This window comes from Coregonus lavaretus (genome assembly GCF_964263955.1).
Source record: "Coregonus lavaretus genome assembly, chromosome: 8".
In the NCBI taxonomy this organism is placed as follows: Eukaryota; Metazoa; Chordata; class Actinopteri; order Salmoniformes; family Salmonidae; genus Coregonus; species Coregonus lavaretus.
This window is the reverse complement of record NC_139995.1, coordinates 55409389-55434885: the sequence shown is the minus strand read 5'-3', so window position 1 is coordinate 55434885 and position 25497 is coordinate 55409389. Positions and strand designations below refer to the sequence as shown.

The window sequence follows — 25497 nt, the reverse complement described above, 5'->3', positions numbered from 1 at the left end:
TTTGGAATAGACAAAATTGTTGTTGTGCAAGAAGCTGGTTACATGCATATTATCCAACCCCACGACATAGACCACAAACACAAAACCAGACTGACTTTTGTTTTTATTTTTTCAGTTCCTTCTGTTGTTAGTCACTATATTGTTTTGATGGGTCAATTATTTTTGAAAAAGCAGTTTAATAAACAAATAAATCACCTTGAGAAAGACGCAATTTAATAAAGAAATCTCCTTGAGAGAGACGCAGTATAAATCAACCACATAAACACATGGTCAGTTTCAGGACAACACAGTAGCCCTTTATATACAGACAGACCCAAAGGATTTGATTCCAACCTTTTACAAGTAAATAAACTGTTTATAGAATTCCTTTGGTTGGGCTCCTAAGGCTACTGGCAGCCTCTGGTTTAACTCATTCCAGATTTCCATTTTACATAACAGACTTTGTTAAATGCCTAACACATTGTAACGTAATAAATGGTCGGCCTGCCAGCAGAAACCCAAAATCCAAGTCCACCCGAACCCCGATACAGAGGACCTGAGTGTGTTTATTTTACGCTAATAAGGTTAATTTATTGACCTATAGAAGGCCTAGCCAACATATAAAGACCTATTTGTTAACCAAAAGAGAAACTTGGCTGATAAACATGATCATGTCTAGGTCTGGTTGTCGTCGGGTCCATTCGGGTCTGATCTCGGGTCTGTTTGGATCTCGGGTCTGTTCGGATCTCGGGTCTGTCCGGGTCTGATCTCGGGTCTGTCCGGGTCTGATCTCGGGTCTGTCCGGGTCTGATCTCGGGTCTGTTCGGGTCTGATCTCAAGTCTGTTCGGTCCGGGTCTGATCTCGGGTCTGTTCGGGTCTGATCTCGGGTCTGTCCGGGTCTGTTCGGGTCCGGGTCTGATCTCGGGTCTGTCCGGGTCTGATCTCGGGTCTGTCCGGGTCTGATCTCGGGTCTGATCTTGGGTATGTCTGGGTCTTGGGTCTGTTCGGGTCCGGGTCTGATCTCGGGTCTGATCTCGGGTCTGTCCGGGTCTGATCTCGGGTCTGTTTGGTCCAGGTCTGATCTCGGGTCTGTCCTGGTCTGATCTCGGGTCTGTCCGGGTCTGATCTCGGGTCTGTCCGGGTCTGATCTCGGGTCTGTCCGGGTCTGATCTCGGGTCTGTTCGGGTCCGGGCCCCCCTTTCTTTTTTATTTTATGATTGGGTCCGTTCTGGTCCTGGGATGATTGTCCTCATGTCCGTTTGGATCCTGGTCCAACTTTTTGGACCCGAGAGGAACCCTAAGACAGACAGACAGAGAGATCAGGTGAAGCTTGACACGGTTTGTTTTTTTCAATAAATGATGATTCTAACCTGCCATGGTCAAGTCATATAATGACTCCAGAAAGTAAAAGAAAACACTGGGCACAGAGAATTGCCATAATTTATATTTTCTCATGACCAGATTCTAGCTAGTAGCCTAAACAACATAACAGACAGTTGGTGTTGAACACACATGTTGTGATGGAATTCATGTAGACAAGGCTCTGTAGACAGGAATAAACAGTTTACTATAGCTGCTAGCATGTGTTTTCACACACGCACACACGCAATCCTTCCATCTATTTCTGTCAGAGAAACTCTCTCAGGCTATTTCCTGCTTAGAGGGATTGGAGTGGGACAGGACAACACTAGATTCCACTAGACTAGAGCACTATGGTTGCCTCTCAAATGGCACCCTACAAAGAAAGGGGCCATCTAGAACCTAAAAGGGTTCTTTGGCTCCAGGTAGAACCCTTTTGGTTCCCTTTCCACAGAGGGTTCTACATGGAACCCAAAGGGTTCGACCTGGAACCAAAAAGGGTTCCGCTATTGGGACAGCCGAAGAACCCTTTCGGAACCATAGAACCCTTTTGGAACTTTTTTTTTTTTAAAGAGTGTATTCCGTTTATTGTGCACTACTTTTGACCTGGGCCCATAGTGACCACGATGGGATGTATAGAAATTATGGACAGAATGTGGATTCAATATGTAGTATATCTGAAGAATACGTAGATAGAATAGTATATGTACAGCAATAGTTGAATAGGATGGCCTTGACTAGAATACACTATATACATATGAAATGGGTAAAACAGTATGTAAACATTATTAAAGTGACCAGTGTTCCATGACTATGTGAATAACGCAGCAGCCTCTAAGGTGCAGGGTTCAGTAACCGAGTGGTAGCCGGCTAGTGACAGTGACTAAAGTTCAGAGCAGGCTACTGGGCGGAGGCTGGCTAGTGGTGACTATTTAACAGTCTGATGGCCTTGAGATAGAAGCTGTTTTTCAGTCTCTCGGTCCCAGCTTTGATGCACCTGTACTCACCTCGCCTTCTGGATGGTAGCAGGTTGAACAGACTGTAGCTCGGTTGGCTGAGGTCCTTGATTATCTTCTTGGCCTTCCTGTGACACCGGGTGCTGTAGATGTCCTGTAGGGCAGGCATTCTCTCTCTCTCTCTCTCTCTCTCTCTCTCTCTCTCTCTCTCTCTCTCTCTCTCTCTGACAGGTTTTGCTGTCACCCAAATGTCTATCACTGCGCTTCAACCATTTAAAAGCACAGCAAAGTTAATATTTCTGATATTTTGTTTATTTATACAACAGATGAATGTGATATCACTGTGGTGCTTCATTTATGAAGATAAAACACCAGGTAAAAAAAACCTAACTGTCATTATAGTTCCTATAATGACTAAAATAGCTTTTTACCACCTGGGGAACATTGCCAAGGTGCGGCCGTTTCTGTCTCAGGCTGATACAGAGAGACTCATCCAAGCTTTTATTACAAGCAGGCTTGACTACTGTAATGCACTCCTGTCTGGTCTACCCAAGAAATCATTGGTCAACTGCAAAACATACAGAATGCTGCAGCACGGGTACCAAGACCAGATGGAGAGCACACATTACACCGGGTTCACACATTATCCATTACACTGTGTTTAAGGTCTCTGCACTGGCTGGCTTCCTGAGAGTTTTATAATTCATTTTAAGATTCTTCTATTGGTTTTTAAATCAAATCCACGATTGTGCACCCCAATACGTCAGACATGCTTTTAAGTTATATACCCAGTAGGTCCCTCAGGTCCTCTGGCACTGGTCTTTTAACTAATCCCAAAGCCTAGGACCAAGAGGCATGAAGAGGCAGCCTTTAGTTATTATGCCCCCAGCTTCTGGAATAGCCTGCCAGAGAACCTGAGGGGGGCCGAAACTGGGTACGTATTTAAAAGAGATCTTAAAACACACATTTTTAGCTTTTCTTTTCCTTAGGGTGCTTTTTAGTCATTTAGTTTTTATTGTTATTATTTTGTTATTTATCCTCTTATGTTTGTTGTGTAGTAAATATTTTAATTTCATTGTTTTTTCTTAGTTTTTTCTTGTGAAGCACATTGTGTTGCATTCCATGTCTGAAATGTGCTGAATAAATAAAGCTTGATTTGATTTGATTTGAATAGCAGGACCAAATGACCTGGATTGCATTTGAGATTACATTAAAAGTACATGGTGCAAATATCAAAATTTGAAGGAGATTTATCTTCTGCTTGGATAGTTCCATCTGTTCCACTGATTTAGTCTGGCTTTAATTCCAGTTTGTCTACAAATTAATAATTGAGATGTTGGAATCACGTCTCCATCTCAACCTAAAATCTAAGTTAAAGTATAGGACTAAATCAAATAAAATGTTAAATGCACTTTAAATAAAGTTTGATTTGATTTAGTTATATTCTTTAACTTAGATTTTAGGTTGAGATGGAGACGTGAATCCAACATCTCAATTATTAACTGACTGGGATTTTATTTATTCCCAGAATGCATCACAAGGACACACAGAGAGAGACACTATGGGTAATACATTTGTATCTTCAAAATAAGTTGCCTTTCATCTCTAAACACACATCTGTTTACCAGTAGCCAGCCATATGGATGAAGACAGAAAGGCAGAGACAGACAGACAGGCAGAGACAGACAGACAGACAGACAGGCAGAGACAGACAGACAGGCAGAGACAGACAGACAGACAGACAGACAGACAGACAGACAGACAGACAGACAGACAGACAGACAGACAGAGACAGACAGACAGACAGACAGACAGACAGACAGACAGACAGACAGACAGACAGACAGACAGACAGACAGACAGACAGACAGACAGACAGACAGACAGACAGACAGACAGAGACAGACAGAGACAGACAGACAGAGGCAGGCAGGCAGACAGAGGCAGGCAGGCAGACAGAGGCAGGCAGGCAGGCAGGCAGGCAGGCAGGCAGGCAGGCAGGCAGGCAGGCAGGCAGGCAGGCAGGCAGGCAGGCAGGCAGGCAGGCAGGCAGACAGACAGACAGACAGACAGACAGACAGACAGACAGACAGACAGACAGACAGACAGACAGACAGACAGACAGACAGACAGACAGACAGACAGACAGACAGACAGACAGACAGACAGACAGACAGACAGACAGACAGACAGACAGACAGACAGACAGACAGACAGACAGACAGACAGACAGACAGACAGAAGGCTACCATAAGCTACTGTACCAAAGAGGATATACATTTAGTAGCCTACTATTTTTCCACTTTCTCTGACTGTAGTGTAAAGTATTGTACAGTACCTACTGTACAGTACCAGTGACACCAAGGGGTTAACCTCTCAAAATGTCAGACCCTATTCCCTATATAGTGCACTACTTTTGACCTGGGCCCTATGAGTCAGTCCCTATGGGACCTGGTCAAAAGTAGTGCACTATATAGGGAATAGAGCGACATTTGGGATGCAGACATGTAACACTAATTTACATTTACATCATTTAGCAGACGCTCTTATCCAGAGCGACTTACAAATTGGTGCATTCAACTTATGATAGCCAGTGGGACAACCACTTTTTTTCTTCTTTTTTTTATTTTTATGGGGGGGTGGAGGAGGGGGGGGTAGAAGGATTACTTTATACTATTCCAGGTATTCCTTAAAGAGGTAGGGTTTCAAGTGTCTCCTAAGGCCATTCCTGTTGTTGTTGTTGTTGCTGAACATTTTAAGTTTGGTCGGCTGAATTGGCATCACTGCTCACATGGCCCTTTCTCCTGTAACTGTCCTCTCTCTCTCTCTCTCTGTGGTTATATAATCTGCCAGGCTTAACAACATATTTGCAATATGAAGTGACACACCCACAAAGGGGGAGGACCATGAAAAAGGCAACACTCTTATCTCAATAGAACTACAATACAATAGAACTACAATCTATTTCACTCGCTTTTGCAATGTAAACATGTTTCCCATGCCAATAAACCCCTTTGAATTGAATTGAAATGAGAGAGAGAGAGAGAGAGAGAGAGAGAGAGAGAGAGAGAGAGAGAGCGAGAGAGAGAGACAGAGAGAGACAGAGAGAGACAGAGTGAGCCAGAGATAGAGAGAGAGAGAGAGAGAGAGAGTTTATCCATGTTTGTGCATAATAACAAATGCATCCACATAGTACCAGTGAATTCAGAGGTCATTATAGCAGAGTAATGCAGCCAAAGACTGCATCCCAAATGGAACCTTATTCTTTGTGCTTGACTTGGACTGAAATAGGTGACGGTACTCAATTCCACAATACTTTTCAGCCAATATTCTATAAGAGGAACAGGAGCTCAAGCAGTAGAACATTTGAGGTGCCGGTACTCAGCTCTGGTGAGCTCCTGCCCAAGTCAAGCAACTACCTATTCTCTATTTAGTGCACTACTTTCACCAGGGCCCATAAGCTCTGGTCAAGATTAGTGCACTATATAGGGAATGGGGTGCCATTTGGGTTGGTACCAAGGCTAATGTTGTCTTTACACAAGAAGACGGTGGAGTGAGTGTAACGGGTAGCAATGAAGCATCATTATTTTTTCAAACTGGCAGCGGTATGGCAGGGTTATTATTAGTCTGTGGGAAGAAGATGACTTGGGGACGCATCCCAAAATAGCACCCTATTCCCTTTATAGTGCACTACTTTTGACCAGGGTCCGTAAGGCTGTGGTGAAAAGTAGTGCACTATATTAGGGAATAGGGTGCTATTTGGGATGCGGCCTTGGCCTTGGTCCTCCTGGCTGGAGAATAAGTTACTTTCTATTCTCTCAAGAACAAACTGTCAGGGAGGGAACGCAAACATCTTGCATCGACTTTCTGACACATCGCTCCTCTACGCTACTAATCACTGGTGGTCAGGCCTGTTGAGGGAATACTGGGATTCCTTACAGACAGGTGGATCTACTGGGTCTGGGGCCATGTCTCAGAGTAGGAGTGCTGATGTTGGATCAGTTTTGCCTTTTAGATCACAATGAATATACAGTAAATACATGAACAGGGGGGACCTGATTCTAGATCAGCACTCCTACTCTGAGACATGGCCCCAGACCCAGTAGATCCACCTGTCTGTAAGGAATCCCAGTATTCCCTCAACAGGCCTGGCCACCAGTGATTAGTAGTGTAGAGGAGCGATGTGTCAGAAAGTCGATGCAAGATATTTGCGTTCCCTCCCTGACAGTTTGTACACACAGCCGCTGGTCTTGACCCCCATCTCTGCTCCTAACACTACAAATACAATATAACTGCAGTTTGTCTGTGTTGTATCCATGTACATTTAATATCATTTGAATTAACAGTGTCAAATCAAATTGATTCATCAGGCTTGTCCAGCAACAGTAGTCTTACATCTTGCAAAAAAGAAACCATGACAAGCCTACGATAAATGCTCTGAACTTTGTCGTCGTTCCACTTTGTCAAACTGCTTCGTTATTTCAGAGTCGTTTGTAACGTTTCGCTGTTTCTTCTGTCGCCATTAGCATAGTCGGTTCAAAGGGAGATCAACGGAACTGATTGCCAGTCTGATTGTATTTGTAATTATTTGATACTCAATCAATGTGATCATTGATACTCTGCAGCAAGCTACATGTGACTATTACAGAATTTAAATGCACCCAATTATTTGCCTGGTGAAATGATACTATTGGGCAAGTGTCAACATAAAAGGTTGTGTATCCGAATCTTAATGACAGCAGTCCTTTGCACACAAGATTGAACTTTTGTGGGGTGTTTTTGTAAACCCACTTGTTTGAATAGAGGCAGAAAAAATATATTGAAGATGTCTACAAGAGTTACTTACTAAAGAAAGCTAAATGCATTCTGTTTCATCCGCCTCTGCTATACAATGCATATTGAACAGGCAGACTCTCTCAAAGTGAAACTGGAAGTGCAGACTTCGAAAACATCATTTGAAAGGTGCGGCCTGCTCCTCTCCTCCTCCTCCTCAATCAAGTGGATTTTAAGTCAAAACACAATTTGCCATCTCCTCCACCCGAAGCAATGGAAAATTACAGAGGTTGTGTGGCTGGTGAGACACTAGAACTGCAGAGGATGGGTTAACACTGCCATCTTGTGGTGGTAGTACTAATGGACACAAGGGCACGCGTTCCAATTCTCTACCCTTCTCTTCAGTGTGCACTCGCTCCCCCTTGTGGACATTCAAAAAGGAATGGACAGTCATAATCCTTCCATGAAAAAAATGCTTTACATTTGTATTCACTACGCTACTTTTGACATTAGTACATTTGATCATTCATGTTAATACTATTACCTCCTTCAAAGGCTTTACAAGGTTGGTGGTAATTCATCTTTGTTGGTGAAAATGTTTATTTTTGGGTTTTGGAAAGCTCAGAAGAAAATACAGGACTCATGCCAAACTTAATAGTCAAGACTGAGCTTTATTAACATGGTTTTACTTTTTTATTCAGGTGAACATCAGACTGAACCTGATAACAAAACGAATACTGGAGAATCTGAGGACATCATTTCTTGTCTCAGCATAGTTCACATGTTCATTACAAAAAATATAAATGAGCACAACTTTGACAGAAATTAAAATACTGTGCAGTACAGTGGAGCTTGTGAAATTAAATTAAACTAAAAATGTTGGGGAATGGACGTGGAACAATTTAAATCCTGAATTAAACCATTACCTTGGTTTATGCATTTAATATTATGGGGGAATATCAATGTTTTACACAATTCCCACAGCGATCCAACTAAAATACAAGGCCAAACAATACTTCTGCATTAACTTCCAATCATTGGTCATTCAAAACTCACAAAATGTAACGACTAAATAATTATCTGTGATTTGTCAACAAAACATTTTATCCTTCAGGATCCAGGAACGCAGCAGAACATGGTGAGCTGCTAGCCCACCCTGAGTGGAGGAGCTACCAAGACAACTCCGTCACCTCTCACAAACAACATGGGGATGTTCCTCTTCGTTGACTGAAAAATAGAAAAACACATTAAGGAATTACGTTGCCGTCCTGAACCTTCTTTCAGCATTTCAGTGTTAGATTCCTAGGGCTGTCTAAGTACCTCTTCGGGGGTCCAGAAATCTTGGTAAGAGCGCCAGCACACTACAACTATAGACAACGCAGAATTTCATGAAAAATAGATTTGATCGTAACTTCGACTTGGTTTAGAGATCCATGACAAACAAGAACACCAATTCCTTTTCTAGGAGTAATAAGTGTATAAAATTTTTTTGCAAATATCTACAAATCCCTTCTCCAGGGGGACATTTAACGACAGAAATAGACAACAATTCAGCCACAACAGCTATCCTTGGGTTAGATCTCAGACACACAGTTGAAAACCTACAGGAGGGTAGCTCTCCAGGAACAGGGTTGGAGTTCAAACCTACAGGAGGGTAGCTCTCCAGGAACAGGGTTGGAGTTCAAACCTACAGGAGGGTCGCTCTCCAGGAACAGGGTTGGAGTTCAAACCTACAGGAGGGTCGCTCTCCAGGAACAGGGTTGGAGTTCAAACCTACAGGAGGGTAGCTCTCCAGGAACAGGGTTGGAGTTAAAACCTACAGGAGGGTAGCTCTCCAGGAACAGGGTTGGAGTTCAAACCTACAGGAGGGTCGCTCTCCAGGAACAGGGTTGGAGTTCAAACCTACAGGAGGGTGGCTCTCCAGGAACAGGGTTGGAGTTCAAACCTACAGAAGGGTAACTCTCCAGGAACAGGGTTGGAGTTCAAACCTACAGGAGGGTAGCTCTCCAGGAACAGGGTTGGAGGGTAAACCTACAGGAGGGTAGCTCTCCAGGAACAGGGTTGGAGGGTAAACATACGGGAGGGTAGCTCTCCAGGAACAGGGTTGGAGTTAAAACCTACAGGAGGGTAGCTCTCCATGAACAGGGTTGGAGGGTAAACCTACAGGAGGGTAGCTCTCCAGGAACAGGGTTGGAGTTAAACCCTACAGGAGGGTAGCTCTCCAGGAACAGGGTTGGAGTTAAAACCTACAGGAGGGTAGCTCTCCAGGAACAGGGTTGGAGCGTAAACCTACAGGAGGGTAGCTCTCCAGGAACAGGGTTGGAGTTAAAACCTACAGGAGGGTAGCTCTCCAGGAACAGGGTTGGAGGGTAAACTTACAGGAGGGTAGCTCTCCAGGAACAGGGTTGGAGGGTAAACATACGGGAGGGTAGCTCTCCAGGAACAGGGTTGGAGTTAAAACCTACAGGAGGGTAGCTCTCCAGGAACAGGGTTGGAGCGTAAACCTACAGGAGGGTAGCTCTCCAGGAACAGGGTTGGAGTTAAAACCTACAGGAGGGTAGCTCTCCAGGAACAGGGTTGGAGTTAAAACCTACAGGAGGGTAGCTCTCCAGGAACAGGGTTGGAGTTAAAACCTACAGGAGGGTAGCTCTCCAGGAACAGGGTTGGAGTTCAAACCTACAGGAGGGTAGCTCTCCAGGAACAGGGTTGGAGTTAAAACCTACAGGAGGGTAGCTCTCCAGGAACAGGGTTGGAGAACCCTGCACTAAAGAAATTTCTGCAGTTGAGAAGGTGGTGGATGCCCTTTTTCATACCTTATAAATTTCTTCATATGTCTCCTCATCAATCTCTACTGTTGTCACCGTCTCCTCCACATCTCCCAAGATCATGTTCAAGTGCTGATCGTAGGCCTGGAAAAAAGACAAACCGCATTAGACTTATGCAGGCCTATAGTTTGGCGAGACAAGGTGCAAATGCTCACACTCAGGACGACAGCTATACACATTAGAATACATCATTGTTCAAACGTTTGGCAACATTACAAAAGCAACCAAGATGATCACCACTGTCTTACAACTACCTACATTCAATCTGCCCCTGAGTTCTCGGTCGTTTCGCATCTTAACATATATCCTCTCATCCAAACTGAGCCGGATCAGATCCAGGGGCTCCTCCACTGTGTTGGTGGTCGTTTGCTGCAACAGAAAGTAAATGGGGAAAGGAGTTGTTCACACTAGATGTCGGTTTCATGCTAAATAGTAAGCTAGCTAGTGTTCATGGTTGTCAATAAGTAGCCTAACTGGGGTTAGAATCACTTTTCATCCATAGACTATAGATTTGAATACATTTAATGTAACAATAAAGCCCTGGGGGGGAAATTCGATTGTATGCAACATTCGTGTCTAGTTAGCGAACTAGCTAATATGCTAGCTTACTACGCTTGTTTGATAGCGACAGCTGCTAACTAGCTAGCTAATTACCATGCTAGCTAGCCACTGTTGTCTCCACAAATAAAGTCCCCACCCATGTTTTTGCAATGATGCTGTTGGCTAGCTGGTTGCCGTAATATACTGATATAAACTGGTGTACAAGTCTATTTCTCTACTCGAATCTAAATAAATGTTTTGCACAGAGAAAGATTGACAATAAAACGTTTAGCTAACGCCAACCTGTTCAACTTCATCCGCCATTTTTTAACAATTTCCCAGAATTCCTTGTGGTGAAAGGGTATGTTCGATTTGTTCACAGAAGTAGACTGCGAAGCAAGTAGGCTTACATGAGATGAACATGCAGAGTACCAGCGCTGCGTACATTCAGTATCCTACAAATGTCAATAATGTGGATTTCATTAATGGTGATGAATAATTTGTCATAACTTGTGTAGAATAGTTCCTAAGTCAGCTCTACCCTGAAAAAAAAAAAGTCAGTCAATGCAAAAGCGCCCCGCAAAACCACGATGGGTGCGTTCCAGAGTGTCTCAGATTTGGGAGGTCGAAAGTTTATTGAATGTGCAATTTTCCCTTCCTTTCATGTTATTAATAGCATACTTTAGCCTTTGCCTTTTGTGTTATAGCCTGGTTGAGATATGTCGCATGTCCATATGATTTTTGTCATTAGGTTGGTTTTCATGATTGCACACGTGACTGAAACCGATATGCGATTTTTCCCGCATGTCCTCGCCACGCGCGAGAGAATCGACAGCTGCTTCTGTGTAGAATCCAGGGATTAGTCATGCAACCGTAGTAGGCTACCCACCTCATCATCCTTCTCACCGAGACCATCATCATACGGCGCTGCTGATCATTTCAGCAGGAGGACAAGAGTGTCTACGAATTAGATTTATTTTATGTTAGTGTGGTACGCTATCCGAGGTGAATGAGTTATCCGGTTGCGGTTCTTGCGGTGCTGGCCGCTTGCCTTTGCGGTGTGCCTCTCCCGGTGGCTTGTAGTGACCATCTAAATTACAGACCAATCATTGGTAAGCCATTTGAAATCCATGTAGGGTGAATGGGTATGTATGTATCTCAGAAATGCTCATTATGTAATGTCTTGATCTGTTTTATTCTAGAATGTTCTGGGACCATATTGTACCAATGTCAGCATGAAACTGTCAATTTTATGGGAAGTGGAAAGGATGAACTCTCACTTCAGAATGACATCTTGACTGTAGATTGTATAGATTATTTAAAAAACTCTTAGATTTCATGTTTTTCATTGATCAACACGATTCCTCGTGTAGCCATTGTATAATTATAGACTACTCAATATTTACATAGGGAGTTCCTTTTGTGTAGCCAAGTAAGGTTAATGGCATTCATGAATAAAGGTTTCTAGCAACAAAGCAGGTTTTGTGAAAGTAGGTTTTAAAGCAGTTTATATATGTAAATGCCCCAAAAGAATGTAGGCTAAGCAACTAAATAGACTCTTGAAATCGCCTATAGACGTTGCCAATCATGACTGAGAGAGAGGACAGTTAAGACAAGCAATGAATCTGTGAGATGATGATGGTTCTATTAACCACACCTCTTTACATTAAGGCCATCCCTCAGCTTTACAGCAGACCAAGTGGCTGGGTTGCTGGTTTCGTATTTTTCAAAAGAGTGGTCTTGTTGTAAGTCTTGTCCAAGCCAGAACGGCCCATAGGGCAGGAGCCTATCTCCTGTTTCTGTAGCGTGAGGCAACTTGATGTACAACTACATCCCCTGGACAGGATGCTAGTCTTGTTGTTGAATTGTAATGTAAAGTGTATTGTAATCTGTTGTTGTAATGTAAAGTGTAATGTGTTGTATTGTAATGTAAAGTGTATTGTAATGTACAATGTGATGTTGTAATGTAAAGTGTATTGTCATGTAAAGTGAATTGTAATGTTAAGTGAATTATAATGTAATGTAAAGTGTATTGTTATTTCAGGAGTCCTGGCCCAGGAGAACATAGTGGGAGACCCTCATGCTCAGGGATCCTCCTACATCGCTGCTTCCTATGTAAAGTACCTGGAGAGCGCTGGAGCCAGGGTTGTCCCCATAAGGTATGTATGACTGACGTGCTTCGAACCGGGGTCTCTAGAATGCCAGTGCATTATCCCGGGTAAGCCAAAGCATAGTGATTTACTAGGAGACAAGGCATGATGAAAGGCTTTGAAATCCACCTCACTGTTTTTTCTCAGTGTCTGTTGAGTGTTGTTGGCTGCTTGTAATCATTTACTTCCTTCCTTCCTCTAATAGAATAAACAGAACAGATGAAGAGTATGAGAAGATATTTAACTCAATAAACGGGTGAGTGAAATTATTGTTCACTTATTATATAACTGTAATCAGATACCTTCATGGGAATAATTAAAATGTGAAGGACTATAGGCTATTTGAATGATACTGATTGATTGATTGATTTTGATTAATTGTTTGCTTGGTTGATTGGTTGGTTGATTGTTTACTTCATTGTGATTGATTGATTGGTTGTGTTAGGCTGCTGCTACCAGGAGGGGATGTAGACCTGCAGACGTCCCAGTTCAGTCGACTGTCAAAGATCTTCTATGATCTGGCTATCAAGGTACATAATACAATCAATGTATCAATTCCATACCCACCAAAATGCTATTTGGTTTTTTATCCTTCATTGACGATAAATGTATTTAATTGTTTTCAATAACTATAAAATGGTTTCAAAGAATGAATCAACAGTTAAATATCCAAATATGGTACCCACAGTTGAAGACACTGACAGCGGGTTCCATTTTGCTCCCTACCTCTTCCCGTTGTCCCTAACCTTTCTATGTTTACAGATCTGAATAGGTATAAGCAGTTTAGTGGTTCAGCTTCCACTATATTACTTCTACCTGTTGAGCAGCACCTGTTGAGCAATACTCCTGTTGAGCAATACTCCTGTTGAGCAGTCCTCCTGTTGAGCAGTCCTCCTGTTGAGCAGTCCTCCTGTTGAGCAGTCCTCCTGTTGAGCAGTCCTCCTGTTGAACAGTCCTCCTGTTGAGCAGTCCTCCTGTTGAGCAGTCCTCCTGTTGTTTCATGCTCTTGTTTTGTCATTGTCTTCCAGGCCAACGATGCGTCGGATTACTTCCCCATATGGGGCACGTGCCAGGGCTTCCAGCAGATGACAGTACTGACCAGCAACAAGAACCTTCTGACTCTGACAGACACCAAGGCTGTGGCCCTGCCTCTCACATTCACCCCAGGTCAGAGTCAGAGTCAGTTTCTGCATGCTGTATGTGTATAGGCCTGTGTTTGTCTATGAATATTGATATTGGACCTGTACACTGCACAGACCAAGTTTTCCCTCATAGGAGTACAAGATCGTGTTCATTGGGCACCAAATAGTAAACAAAACTGACTGAAACCAGGAGGGACTACCTGGACGTTTTAAAGCATTTGACATTGCGTTTTACATTGCCTGCCTAAATGATAAAGTCCTCTTGACCAAAATGAACTGATAATTGATCTTGCCAATGGATTTTCGGCCTCTGCAGTTGAAACAATAACAAAGCGGTCACCCCACCTCTGTTTTGGTAAAAAGCTGCGGGATGGGCCAGGATTTAACTAACCGCTTTCAAATTCATAGACAGAGCTATGGATGCAAGGACTGACCATCCATGTTATCAAAATGATCGTTTTAACCATGTTTTGAGGCTAAGAGTGTTTGTTTACATTTAAGTTGTTTACAAATATTGGCGCAGAAAAAGCTTATATTTTGGGTTCTGATGGGGTACGGCAGTTGAACTAAGCTTTTATAAGGCATTTATACGTTATATTCTTCAAGAATCAATGGGTATACACTACCGTTCAAAAGTCTGGGGTCACTTAGAAATGTCCTTGTTTTTGAAAGAAAAGCAATTTTTTTGGCTATTAAATTAACATAAAATTGATCAGAAATACAGTGTAGACATTGTTAATGTTGTAAATGGCTATTGTAGCTGGAAACGGCTGATTTTTAATGGAATATCTACATAGGCGTACAGAGGACCATTATCAGCAACCATCAGTCCTGTGTTCCAATGGCATGTTGTTTGCTAATCCAAGTTCATCATTTTAAAAGGCTAATTGATCATTAGAAAACCCTTTTGCAATTATGATAGCACAGCTGAAAACTGTTGTGCTGATTAACGAAGCAATAAAACTGGCCTTCTTGAGATTAGTTGAGGATCTGGAGCATCAGCAATTATGGGTTCGATTACAGGCTCAATATGGCCAGAAACAAAGAACTTTCTTCTGAAACTCGTCAGTCTATACTTGTTATGAGAAATGAAGGCTATTCCATGCGAGAAATTGCCTAGAAACTGAAGATCTCGTACAACGCTGTGTACTACTCCCTTAACAGAACAGCGCAAACTGGCTCTAACCAGAATAGAAAGAGGAGTGGGAGGTCCCGGTGCACAACTGAGCAAGAGGACAAATACATTAGTGTCTAGTTTGAGAAACAGACACAGGTCCTCATCTGGCAGCTTCATTAAATAGTACCCGCAAAACACCAGTCTCAACGTCAACAGTGGAGAGGCGACTCCGGGATGCTGACCTTCTAGGCAGAGTTGCAAAGAAAAAGCCATATCTCAGACTGGACAATAAAAATAAAAGATTAAGATTGGCAAAAGAACACAGACACTGGACAGAGGAAGATTGGATGAAAGTGTTATGGACAAACAAATCTAAGTTTGAGGAGTTCGGATCACAAAGAAGAACATTTGTGAGACGCAGACCAAATAAAAAGATGCTGGAGGAGAGCTTGATGCCATCTGTCAAGCATGGTGGAGGCAATGTGATGGTCTGGGGGTGCTTTGGTGGTGGTAAAGTGGGAGATTTGTACAGTGTAAAAGGGATCTTGAAGAAGGAAGGCTATCACTCCATTTTGCAACGCCATGCCATACCCTGTGGACGGCGCTTGATTGGAGCCAATTTCCTTCTACAACAGGACAATGACCCAAAGCACAGCTCCAAGCTATGCAATAACTATTTAGGGAAGAAGCAGTCAGCTGGTATTCTGTCTATAATGGAGTGGCCAGCACAGTCACTGGATCTCAACCCTATTGAGCTGTTGTGGGAGCAGCTTGACCGTATGGTACGTAAGAAGTGCCCATCAAGCCAATACAACTTGTGGGAGGTGCTTCAGGAAGCATGGGGTGAAATCTCTTCAGATTACCTCAACAAATTGACAACTAGAATGCCAAAGGTCTGCAAGGCTGTAATTGCTGCAAATGGAGGATTCTTTGACGAAAGCAAAGTTTGAAGGACACAATTATTATTTCCATTAAAAATCATTATTTCTAACCTTGTCAATGACTACATTTCCTATGCATTTTGCTATATTTCCTATTCAAACTCATTTCATGTATGTTTTCATGGAAAACAAGGACATTTCTAAGTGACCCCAAACTTTTGAAAGGTAGTGTATATCATTACTTTATCAGTCAAAAACTTGATTCTAGTCAAAAACAAAGGATTCTAGCTTTAGGGGTTTCGTTATGTTTGTTTTGACACAGCTTCCCAGAACAGCCGCCTGTTCAAGGCCTTTCCCAGAGACCTGCTCCAGTCTCTGTCAGAAGACAACATCACCTCCAACTTCCACAGCTGGAGTCTATCGCTACAGGTACTGACTGACTGACTACAGGTACTGACTGACTACTTACTGACTGACTGACTACAGGTACTGACTGACTCATGGACTGACTGACTGACTACAGGTACTGACTGACTACTTACTGACTGACTGACTACAGGTACTGACTGACTACTTACTGACTGACTACTTACTGACTGACTGACTACAGGTACTGACTGACTGGCTGACTGAATTACTTTCTGACTACAGGTTCTGACTGGCTGATGGACTGACTGACTACAGGTTCTGACTGACTACTTACTGACTGACTGACTGACTACAGGTACTGACTGACTGATGGACTGACTGACTACAGGTACTGACTGACTACTTACTGTCTGACTGACTAACTACAGGTTCTGACTGACTGCTTACTGACTGACTAACTACAGGTACTGACTGACTGGCTGACTGAATCACTTACTAACTAAAGGTTCTGACTGACTGACTGAATGACTTACTGACTACAGGTTCTGACTGACTGCTTACTGACGGACTTACTAACTACAGGTTCTGACTGACTGGCTGACTGAATTACTTACTGACTCCAGGTTCTGACTGACAGAATGACTTACTGACTACAGGTTCTGGCTGACTGACTGACGACAGGTTCTGACTGACTGACTGACTGAATGACTGACTGACTACAGGTTCTGACTGACTTGCTGACTGACTGACTACAGGTTCTGACTGGCTGACTGAATGACTTACTGACTACAGGTTCTGACTGACTGCTTACTGACTGACTTACTAACTACAGGTTCTGACTGACTGGCTGACTGAATGACTTACTAACTATAGGTTCTGACTGACTGCTTACTGACGGACTTACTAACTACAGGTTCTGACTGACTGGCTGACTGAATTACTTTCTGACTACAGGTTCTGACTGGCTGACTGACTGAATGACTGACTGACTACAGGTTCTGACTGACTGCTTGCTGACTACAGGTTCTGACTGGCTGACTGACTGACTACAGGTTCTGACTGACTGTTTACTGACTACAGGTTCTGACTGACTGTTAACTGACTACAGGTTCTGACTGACTACAGGTTCTGACTGGCTGACTAACTGACTACAGGTTCTGACTGACTGCTTACTGACTACAGGTTCTGAACGACTGTTTACTGACTACAGGTTCTGACTGACTGCTTACTGACTGCAGGTTCTGACTGGCTGACTGAATGACTGACTGACTACAGGTTCTGACTGACTGACTACAGGTTCTGAACGACTGTTTACTGACTACAGATTCTGACTGGCTGACTGACTGACTACAGGTTCTGACTGACTGACTACAGGTTCTGACTGACTGCTTACTGACTACAGGTTCTGACTGGCTGACTGACTGACTTTCTGACTACAGGTTCTGACTTACTGACTACAGGTTCTGACTGACTGCTTACTGACTGACTTAATAACTACAGGTTCTGACTGACTGGCTGACTGAATTACTTTCTGACTACAGGTTCTGACTGGCTGACTGACTGAATGACTGACTGACTACAGGTTCTGACTGACTGCTTGCTGACTACAGGTTCTGACTGGCTGACTGACTGACTACAGGTTCTGACTGACTGTTTACTGACTACAGGTTCTGACTGACTGTTAACTGACTACAGGTTCTGACTGACTACAGGTTCTGACTTACTGACTACAGGTTCTGACTGACTGCTTACTGACGGACTTACTAACTACAGGTTCTGACTGACTGGCTGACTGAATTACTTTCTGACTACAGGTTCTGACTGGCTGACTGACTGAATGACTGACTGACTACAGGTTCTGACTGACTGCTTGCTGACTACAGGTTCTGACTGGCTGACTGACTGACTACAGGTTCTGACTGACTGTTTACTGACTACAGGTTCTGACTGACTGTTAACTGACTACAGGTTCTGACTGACTACAGGTTCTGACTGGCTGACTAACTGACTACAGGTTCTGACTGACTGCTTACTGACTACAGGTTCTGAACGACTGTTTACTGACTACAGGTTCTGACTGACTGCTTACTGACTGCAGGTTCTGACTGGCTGACTGAATGACTGACTGACTACAGGTTCTGACTGGCTGACTGACTGACTACAGGTTCTGAACGACTGTTTACTGACTACAGATTCTGACTGGCTGACTGGCTGACTACAGGTTCTGACTGACTGACTACAGGTTCTGACTGACTGCTTACTGACTACAGGTTCTGACTGGCTGACTGACTGACTTTCTGACTACAGGTTCTGACTGACTGACTACAGGTTCTGACTGGCTGACTGACTGACTACAGGTTCTGACTGACTGCTTACTGACTACAGATTCTGACTGACTGCTTACTGACTACAGGTTCTGACTGGCTGACTGAATGACTACAGGTTCTGACTGACTGACTACAGGTTCTGACTGGCTGACTGACTGACTACAGGTTCTGACTGGCTGACTACAGGTTCTGACTGAATGACTGACTGACTACAGGTTCTGACTGACTGACTGACTGACTACAGGTTCTGACTGGCTGACTGAATGACTACAGGTTCTGACTGACTGACTACAGGTTCTGACTGGCTGACTGACTACAGGTTCTGACTGACTGACTGACTGACTACAGGTTCTGACTGACTGACTGACTACAGGTTCTGACTGGCTGACTGACTGACTACAGGTTCTGACTGACTGACTACAGGTTCTGACTGACTGACTACAGGTTCTGACTGGCTGACTGACTGACTACAGGTTCTGACTGACTGACTGAATGACTGACTGACTACAGGTTCTGACTGACTGCTTACTGACTTGCTTTAGGGAAGGGAGGGTAAAAAAGGACAGAACAAGTAATACTGTTTCTGAGAATTAAAATCATAGTTCAAACCACTGCATCATAATACCACCTCAAGCAGTCCCTGTCTGAAGCTATCTGAAAACACTTTTGAATGTCTGTGCGTCAGTTACCAGAATATATCTTGTTCTATCCTCTTCTGTTCTCCCATGACCTAGACTAGAGCAAGACATGTATTTCTCAGCATCACTATAGTGTAACATAGAGATACATTAAATTATATGTTCTATTTGATAACAGTGGCAAGAAAAAGTATGTGAACCTTTTGGAATGACCTGGATTTCTGCATAAATTGGTCATAAAATGTGATCTGATCTTCATCTGTTACAACAACAGACAAACACAGTGTGCTTAAATTAATAACACACAAATTATTGTATTTGTCTTGTCTATATTGAATACATCATTTAAACATTCACAGTGTAGTTTGGAAAAAGTATGTGAACCCTTAGGCTAATGACTTCTCCAAAAGCTAATTGAAGTCAGGAGTCAGCTAACCTGGAGTCCAATCAATGAGACGAGATTGGAGATGTTTGCTATTCACAAGAAGCATTGCCTGATGTGAACCATGCCTCAAACAAAAGAGATCTCAGAAGACGTAAGATTAAGAATTGTTGACTTGCATAAAGCTGGAAAGGGTTACAAAATTATCTCTAAAAGCCTTGATGTTCATCAGTCCACGGTAAGACAAATTGTCTATAAATGGAGAAAGTTCAGCGCTGTTGCTACTCTCCCTAGGAGTGGCCGTCCTGCAAAGATGACTGCAAGAGCACAGCGCAGAATGCTCAATGAGGTTAAGAACAATCCTATAGTGTCAGCTAAAGACTTACAGAAGTCTCTGGAACATGCTAACATCTCTGTTGACGAGTCTACAATACGTAAAACACTAAACAAGAATGGTGTTCATGGGAGGACACCACGGAAGAAGCCACTGCTGTCCAAAAAAAACATTGCTACATGTCTGAAGTTAGCAAAAGAGCACCTGGATATACCGCTACTGGCAAAATATTCTGTGGACAGATGAAACTAAAGTTGAGTTGTTTGGAAGGGACAAACAACATTATGTGTGGAGAAAAAAAGGCACAGCACACCAACATCAAAACCTCATCCCAACTGTAAAGGATGATGGAGGGAGCATCATGGTTTGGGGCTGCTTTGCTGCCTCAGGGCCTGGACAGCTTGCTATCATCGACGGAAAAATGAATTCCCAAGTTTATCAAGACATTTTGCAGGAGAATGTAAGGCTATCTGTCCACCAATTGAAGCTCAACAGAAGTTGGGTGATGCAGCAGGACAACGACCCAAAACACAGAAGTAAATGAACAACAGAATGGCTTCAACAGAAGAAACTACGCCTTCTGGAGTGGCCCAGTCAGACTCCTGACCTCAACCCGATTGAGATGCTGTGGCATGACCTCGAGAGAGCGGTTCACACCAGACATCCCAAGAATATTGCTGAACTGAAACAGTTTTGTAAAGAGGAATGGTCCAAAATTCCTCCTGACTGTTGTGCAGGTCTGATCCGCAACCTACAGAAAACGTTTGGTTGAGGTTATTGCTGCCAAAGGAGGGTCAACCAGTTATTAAATCCAAGGGTCCACATACTTTTCCCACCCTGCAATGTGAATGTTTACACAGTGTGTTCAATAAAGACATGAAAACGTATAATTGTTTGTGTGTTATTAGTTTAAGCAGACTGTGTTCGTCTATTGTTGGGACTTAGATGAAGATCAGATCACATTTTATGACCAATTTATGCAGAAATCCAGGTCATTCCAAAAGGTTCACATCATTTTTCTTGCCACTGTATATTACTGTAACCTTTTTGATTCCGGAACATTACAAAATAAGTCATCAACGTTATGATTCATGTCACCAGAACTACAGCCGGAATTCCAAACTGAAACGTTTCTACAAGGTTCTGACCACCAACACAGACGGAAGGAGACAGTTCATTTCTACCATGGAAGGTATTGTACAGTGTCTGAGCATGGCTAGAGAGACTTTAGGTCACAAGGTTCATTTGGCCATCAAGTGAGTGATGTAACCATGGGATCCCTGCAGCGGCCGGTGTGTAAAATGCATTCACCTCAGTGTATTGATTATCAATCAATCAAAAGACCCCAGGTCCTAGTTAGCCACACTGTAACTGGAGCCTAGAGGTTCTATTGACATGCTGAACGTTTTCATTGGTCTGCTTTCTTGTTGTAGGGAATCGCTACCCATTTATATGATGTTCCAGTGGCTATACTGTAACTAGTGCCTAGATTGTACATTTTAATCTGTTTCCTGTCTGGTAGCGAATCGCTATCCGTTCTATGCTGTCCAGTGGCACCCTGAGAAGAGTCCCTTTGAGTGGGTAGATAAGCCAGGCATGGTCCACTCTGCTGCCTCCATCAGAGCATCCTTCTACACAGCACACTTCTTTGTCTCCGAGGGTGAGTTATTTTAGTCCACTTTTCTTTAACCAGGCAAATCAGTTAAGAACAAATTCTTATTTGCAATGCTGGCCTGGTGAGTGACTGTAGATGAGTTATTAGACTGTACAATGCTGGCCTGGTGAGTGACTGTAGATTAGTTATTAGACTGTACAATGCTGGCCTGGGGAGTGACTGTAGATTAGTTATTAGACTGTACAATGCTGGCCTGGTGAGTGACTGTAGATGAGTTATTAGACTGTACAATGCTGGCCTGGTGAGCGACTGTAGATGAGTTATTAGACTGTACAATGCTGGCCTGGGGAGTGACTGTAGATGAGTTATTAGACTGTACAATGCTGGCCTGGGGAGCGACTGTAGATGAGTTATTAGACTGTACAATGCTGGCCTGGTGAGTGACTGTAGATGAGTTATTAGACTGTACAATGCTGGCCTGGGGAGTGACTGTAGATGAGTTATTAGACTGTACAATGCTGGCCTGGGGAGTGACTGTAGATGAGTTATTAGACTGTACAATGCTGGCCTGGTGAGTGACTGTAGATGAGTTATTAGACTGTACAATGCTGGCCTGGGGAGTGACTGTAGATTAGTTATTAGACTGTACAATGCTGGCCTGGTGAGTGACTGTAGATGAGTTATTAGACTGTACAATGCTGGCCTGGTGAGTGACTGTAGATGAGTTATTAGACTGTACAATGCTGGCCTGGGGAGTGACTGTAGATGAGTTATTAGACTGTACAATGCTGGCCTGGGGAGTGACTGTAGATGAGTTATTAGACTGTACAATGCTGGCCTGGTGAGTGACTGTAGATGAGTTATTAGACTGTACAATGCTGGCCTGGGGAGTGACTGTAGATTAGTTATTAGACTGTACAATGCTGGCCTGGTGAGTGACTGTAGATTAGTTATTAGACTGTACAATGCTGGCCTGGGGAGTGACTGTAGATGAGTTATTAGACTGTACAATGCTGGCCTGGTGAGTGACTGTAGATTAGTTATTAGACTGTACAATGCTGGCCTGGTGAGTGACTGTAGATGAGTTATTAGACTGTACAATGCTGGCCTGGGGAGTGACTGTAGATGAGTTATTAGACTGTACAATGCTGGCCTGGGGAGTGACTGTAGATGAGTTATTAGACTGTACAATGCTGGCCTGGGGAGTGACTGTAGATTAGTTATTAGACTGTACAATGCTGGCCTGGGGAGTGACTGTAGATGAGTTATTAGACTGTACAATGCTGGCCTGGGGAGTGACTTTAGATGAGTTATTAGACTGTACAATGCTGGCCTGGGGAGTGACTGTAGATTAGTTATTAGACTGTACAATGCTGGCCTGGGGAGTGACTGTAGATGAGTTATTAGACTGTACAATGCTGGCCTGGGGAGTGACTGTAGATGAGTTATTAGACTGTACAATGCTGGCCTGGGGAGTGACTGTAGATGAGTTATTAGACTGTACAATGCTGGCCTGGGGAGTGACTGTAGATTAGTTATTAGACTGTACAATGCTGGCCTGGTGAGTGACTGTAGATTAGTTATTAGACTGTCACTATTCTCTGTGTATATCAATGATGTCGCTCTTGCTGCTGGTGACTCTCAGATCCACCTCTACGCAGACGACACCATTTTGTATACATCTGGCCCTTCATTGGACACTGTGTTAACAAACCTCCAAACGAGCTTCAATGCCATACAACAATCCTTCAGTAGCCTCCAACTGCTCTTAAACACTAGTAAAACTAAATGCATGCTTTTCAATCGAACGCTGCTGGCACCCGCCCACCCGACTAGAATCACCACTCTCGACGGGTCTGACCTAGAGTATGTGGACAACTACAAATACCTAGGTGTCTGGTTAGACTGTAAACTCAACTTCCAGACTCACATAAAGAATCTCCAATCCAAAGTTAAATCTAGAATCGGCTTCCTATTTCGCAATAAAGCCTCCTTCACTCATGCTGCCAAACATGCCCTCGTAAAACTGACTATCCTACCGATCCTTGACTTCGGCGATGTCATTTACAAAATAGCCTCCAACACTCTACTCAGCAAATTGGATGTAGTCTATCACAGTGCCATCCGTTTTGTCTCCAAAGCCCCATACACTACCCACCACTGTGACCTGTACGCTCTTGTTGGCTGTACAATGCTGAGTTATTAGAGTTATTAGACTGTACAATGCTGGCCTGGGGAGTGACTGTAGATGATAGTCCAGTTATTGGACTGTAGCTGTGTTGCACCATTAACCTGTACATGACCTGTACATGCCATCAAGTGAGTGTTGTAACCATGGGACCCCTACAGCAGCGCAACCATATGGTCCCATGTGGTTGTGCTTTAATTTAACTCCTCCTTTGACTATCATTGTAATGCAAGAGAATGGTTGGCTACAGCACATCCAGTAGGCCTGTAGAGCTGGGCGCAGGCTAGCATTAAACACAGTTAGCTAACATCTTCTGTTCTTCTACTCATCCTCCTGATCACAGCCATGAAGAATCATCACAAGTTCTCTTCAGCCAGTGAGGAGGAGAGGGCTCTCATCTACAACTATGCTGCTGTCTTCACAGGTCTGGATGGTATATTCATGCAAAATTATTATTTTGATTAGATTTACAATTGATTCTAGTCGATGTACCTTTGCTAATGTAAAACAACTGTATGTACTTTCTGTGAAATTTACATTTGTATTTGAGCTCTGATTGTAGCTGTAAAAACTATTGTTGGAATCAGTGGTTATTGCAGTTGATGCAAGTTGTTGCTTTTGTATGATATTATTGTAAAAAGGTTACCCTTTTTGATGTGATTTCAAGTCTTGAGAACTTTGTATTGTTTTTAAAATGTTTGTTTAAATGTTATACCATTGGATGTTATGATGCAGTGTTTTATTAATGGGAAAATATGTCAATTCTACTGCCTTCCATGTGAGAACCATTACAACAACATGACTGAAACATAAACAGAGCAAAACTGCCTGCACACAAATCTTTATGAAATCAGCTTTTTTTATGCATAGAAAAGTCTTGGTCTAAGGGTTTTTTGGAATGGTAAAACGTTTTCAGTGTAAACTTAAACAACTAAAACCAGATCTAAAGAATGTAGAAAATATAACAGACCTATATATTTTTTATAACTAACATTCACCAAAATAAAAGTTAGCCTGGGAGAATTAAAAATTCCCCAAATGATGCATTCAGGAGTATGTTTGTCATGGCATGGGGCCATTTTGTTATAACATTTGAGTCACTCATATAGCATAAGCCATGTCAAAATGTGTAGAATTAGCTTTAAAACTACACATTTTTCTCTCAGCCCATGGAAAGATATGTAGAATTGCAGGAAATTTGCTTTAAAACTGCAACATTTTATCTCCGCTACATGGCAAAATGTGAAGAATTTGCTTTAAAAACACCCACCGCCTAAGCCCCATTTGGATCCAGAAAAAACCCTGGAAATACATTGATAACACATTTTAGATGTGATGAACCACAAAAGTGTTTTTTTATTGTTAACTCACCCATGTGTCAAATGGACAATAAAATAAAGCAAACAAAACCTTGTTGACATTGTTTCTTATCATCTATTGGGCCATCCTCAAGCCATCATCAACCAATCAGCTGGCATCGTCAAGCCATCATCAACCAATCAGCTGGCATCATCAAAAAGTCCTGAATAATCAGATTCACGCGCACATGCTTCCAGAACAGGGAGGTTACTTTTATAGTATACACTAGATGGTGCTATTGTAGCGTTTTACAATATCACATAGGCTGTAAACAGTCCTACCAAAGCCACATTTCCCAAACGTTTATTTTCTATACATTACATTATACATAGATCAAAACAGTGAAACATTTATGAAAACTAACGTTTAGGGAAAAATAAGAAATCATGTTAATTTATCAATCTAAATAACAAAGATTCAGTACACTTCTAATCTCGTCTCCAGCCGACTCTCTCTGTCGTAGCAATGGAGCCTAGGGACAAGGTTAGTGTACTTATAATAGAAATAACACACACAAAACTTGATGACACTTAAATTGAAAGATGAGATGTTACTTCATCAA

General features: G+C 42.8%; 2 protein-coding genes across 2 annotated transcripts; one reads left to right on the top strand and one right to left on the bottom strand.

Annotated features, from left to right (window-relative positions):
* Positions 1-7714: 7714 nt before the first annotated feature.
* LOC311133323 (U6 snRNA-associated Sm-like protein LSm3) lies at positions 7715-10792 on the bottom strand. The gene is made up of 4 exons (XM_084166827.1): positions 10737-10792; positions 10152-10262; positions 9882-9977; positions 7715-8295 (listed from the first exon to the last, which is right to left on the bottom strand). The coding sequence occupies exons 1-4, from the start codon at positions 10755-10757 to the stop codon at positions 8215-8217; spliced, it is 309 nt and encodes a 102-aa protein (XP_084022953.1). The 5' UTR covers positions 10758-10792; the 3' UTR covers positions 7715-8214.
* Positions 10793-11327: 535 nt separating this feature from the next.
* Positions 11328-24462, top strand: LOC311133319 (gamma-glutamyl hydrolase-like). The gene is made up of 9 exons (XM_084166822.1): positions 11328-11545; positions 12478-12592; positions 12789-12839; positions 13029-13113; positions 13612-13750; positions 16046-16152; positions 20875-20965; positions 21296-21433; positions 23920-24462. The coding sequence occupies exons 1-9, from the start codon at positions 11443-11445 to the stop codon at positions 24039-24041; spliced, it is 951 nt and encodes a 316-aa protein (XP_084022948.1). The 5' UTR covers positions 11328-11442; the 3' UTR covers positions 24042-24462.
* Positions 24463-25497: the final 1035 nt, after the last annotated feature.

Coding starts and splice junctions, on each gene's coding strand:
- LOC311133323 (XM_084166827.1), bottom strand. CDS start 10,757: ATGGCGGATGAAGTTGAACAG. Junction 9,978..10,151: donor AACTCAGGGGCAGATTGAAT/GTAGGTAGTTGT, acceptor TCTTTTTTCCAG/GCCTACGATCAGCACTTGAA. Junction 8,296..9,881: donor CATATGAAGAAATTTATAAG/GTATGAAAAAGG, acceptor TCTATTTTTCAG/TCAACGAAGAGGAACATCCC.
- LOC311133319 (XM_084166822.1), top strand. CDS start 11,443: ATGAGTTATCCGGTTGCGGTTCTTGCGGTGCTGGCCGCTTGCCTTTGC. Junction 13,751..16,045: donor GCCTCTCACATTCACCCCAG/GTCAGAGTCAGA, acceptor GTTTTGACACAG/CTTCCCAGAACAGCCGCCTG. Junction 16,153..20,874: donor GCTGGAGTCTATCGCTACAG/GTACTGACTGAC, acceptor TCATGTCACCAG/AACTACAGCCGGAATTCCAA.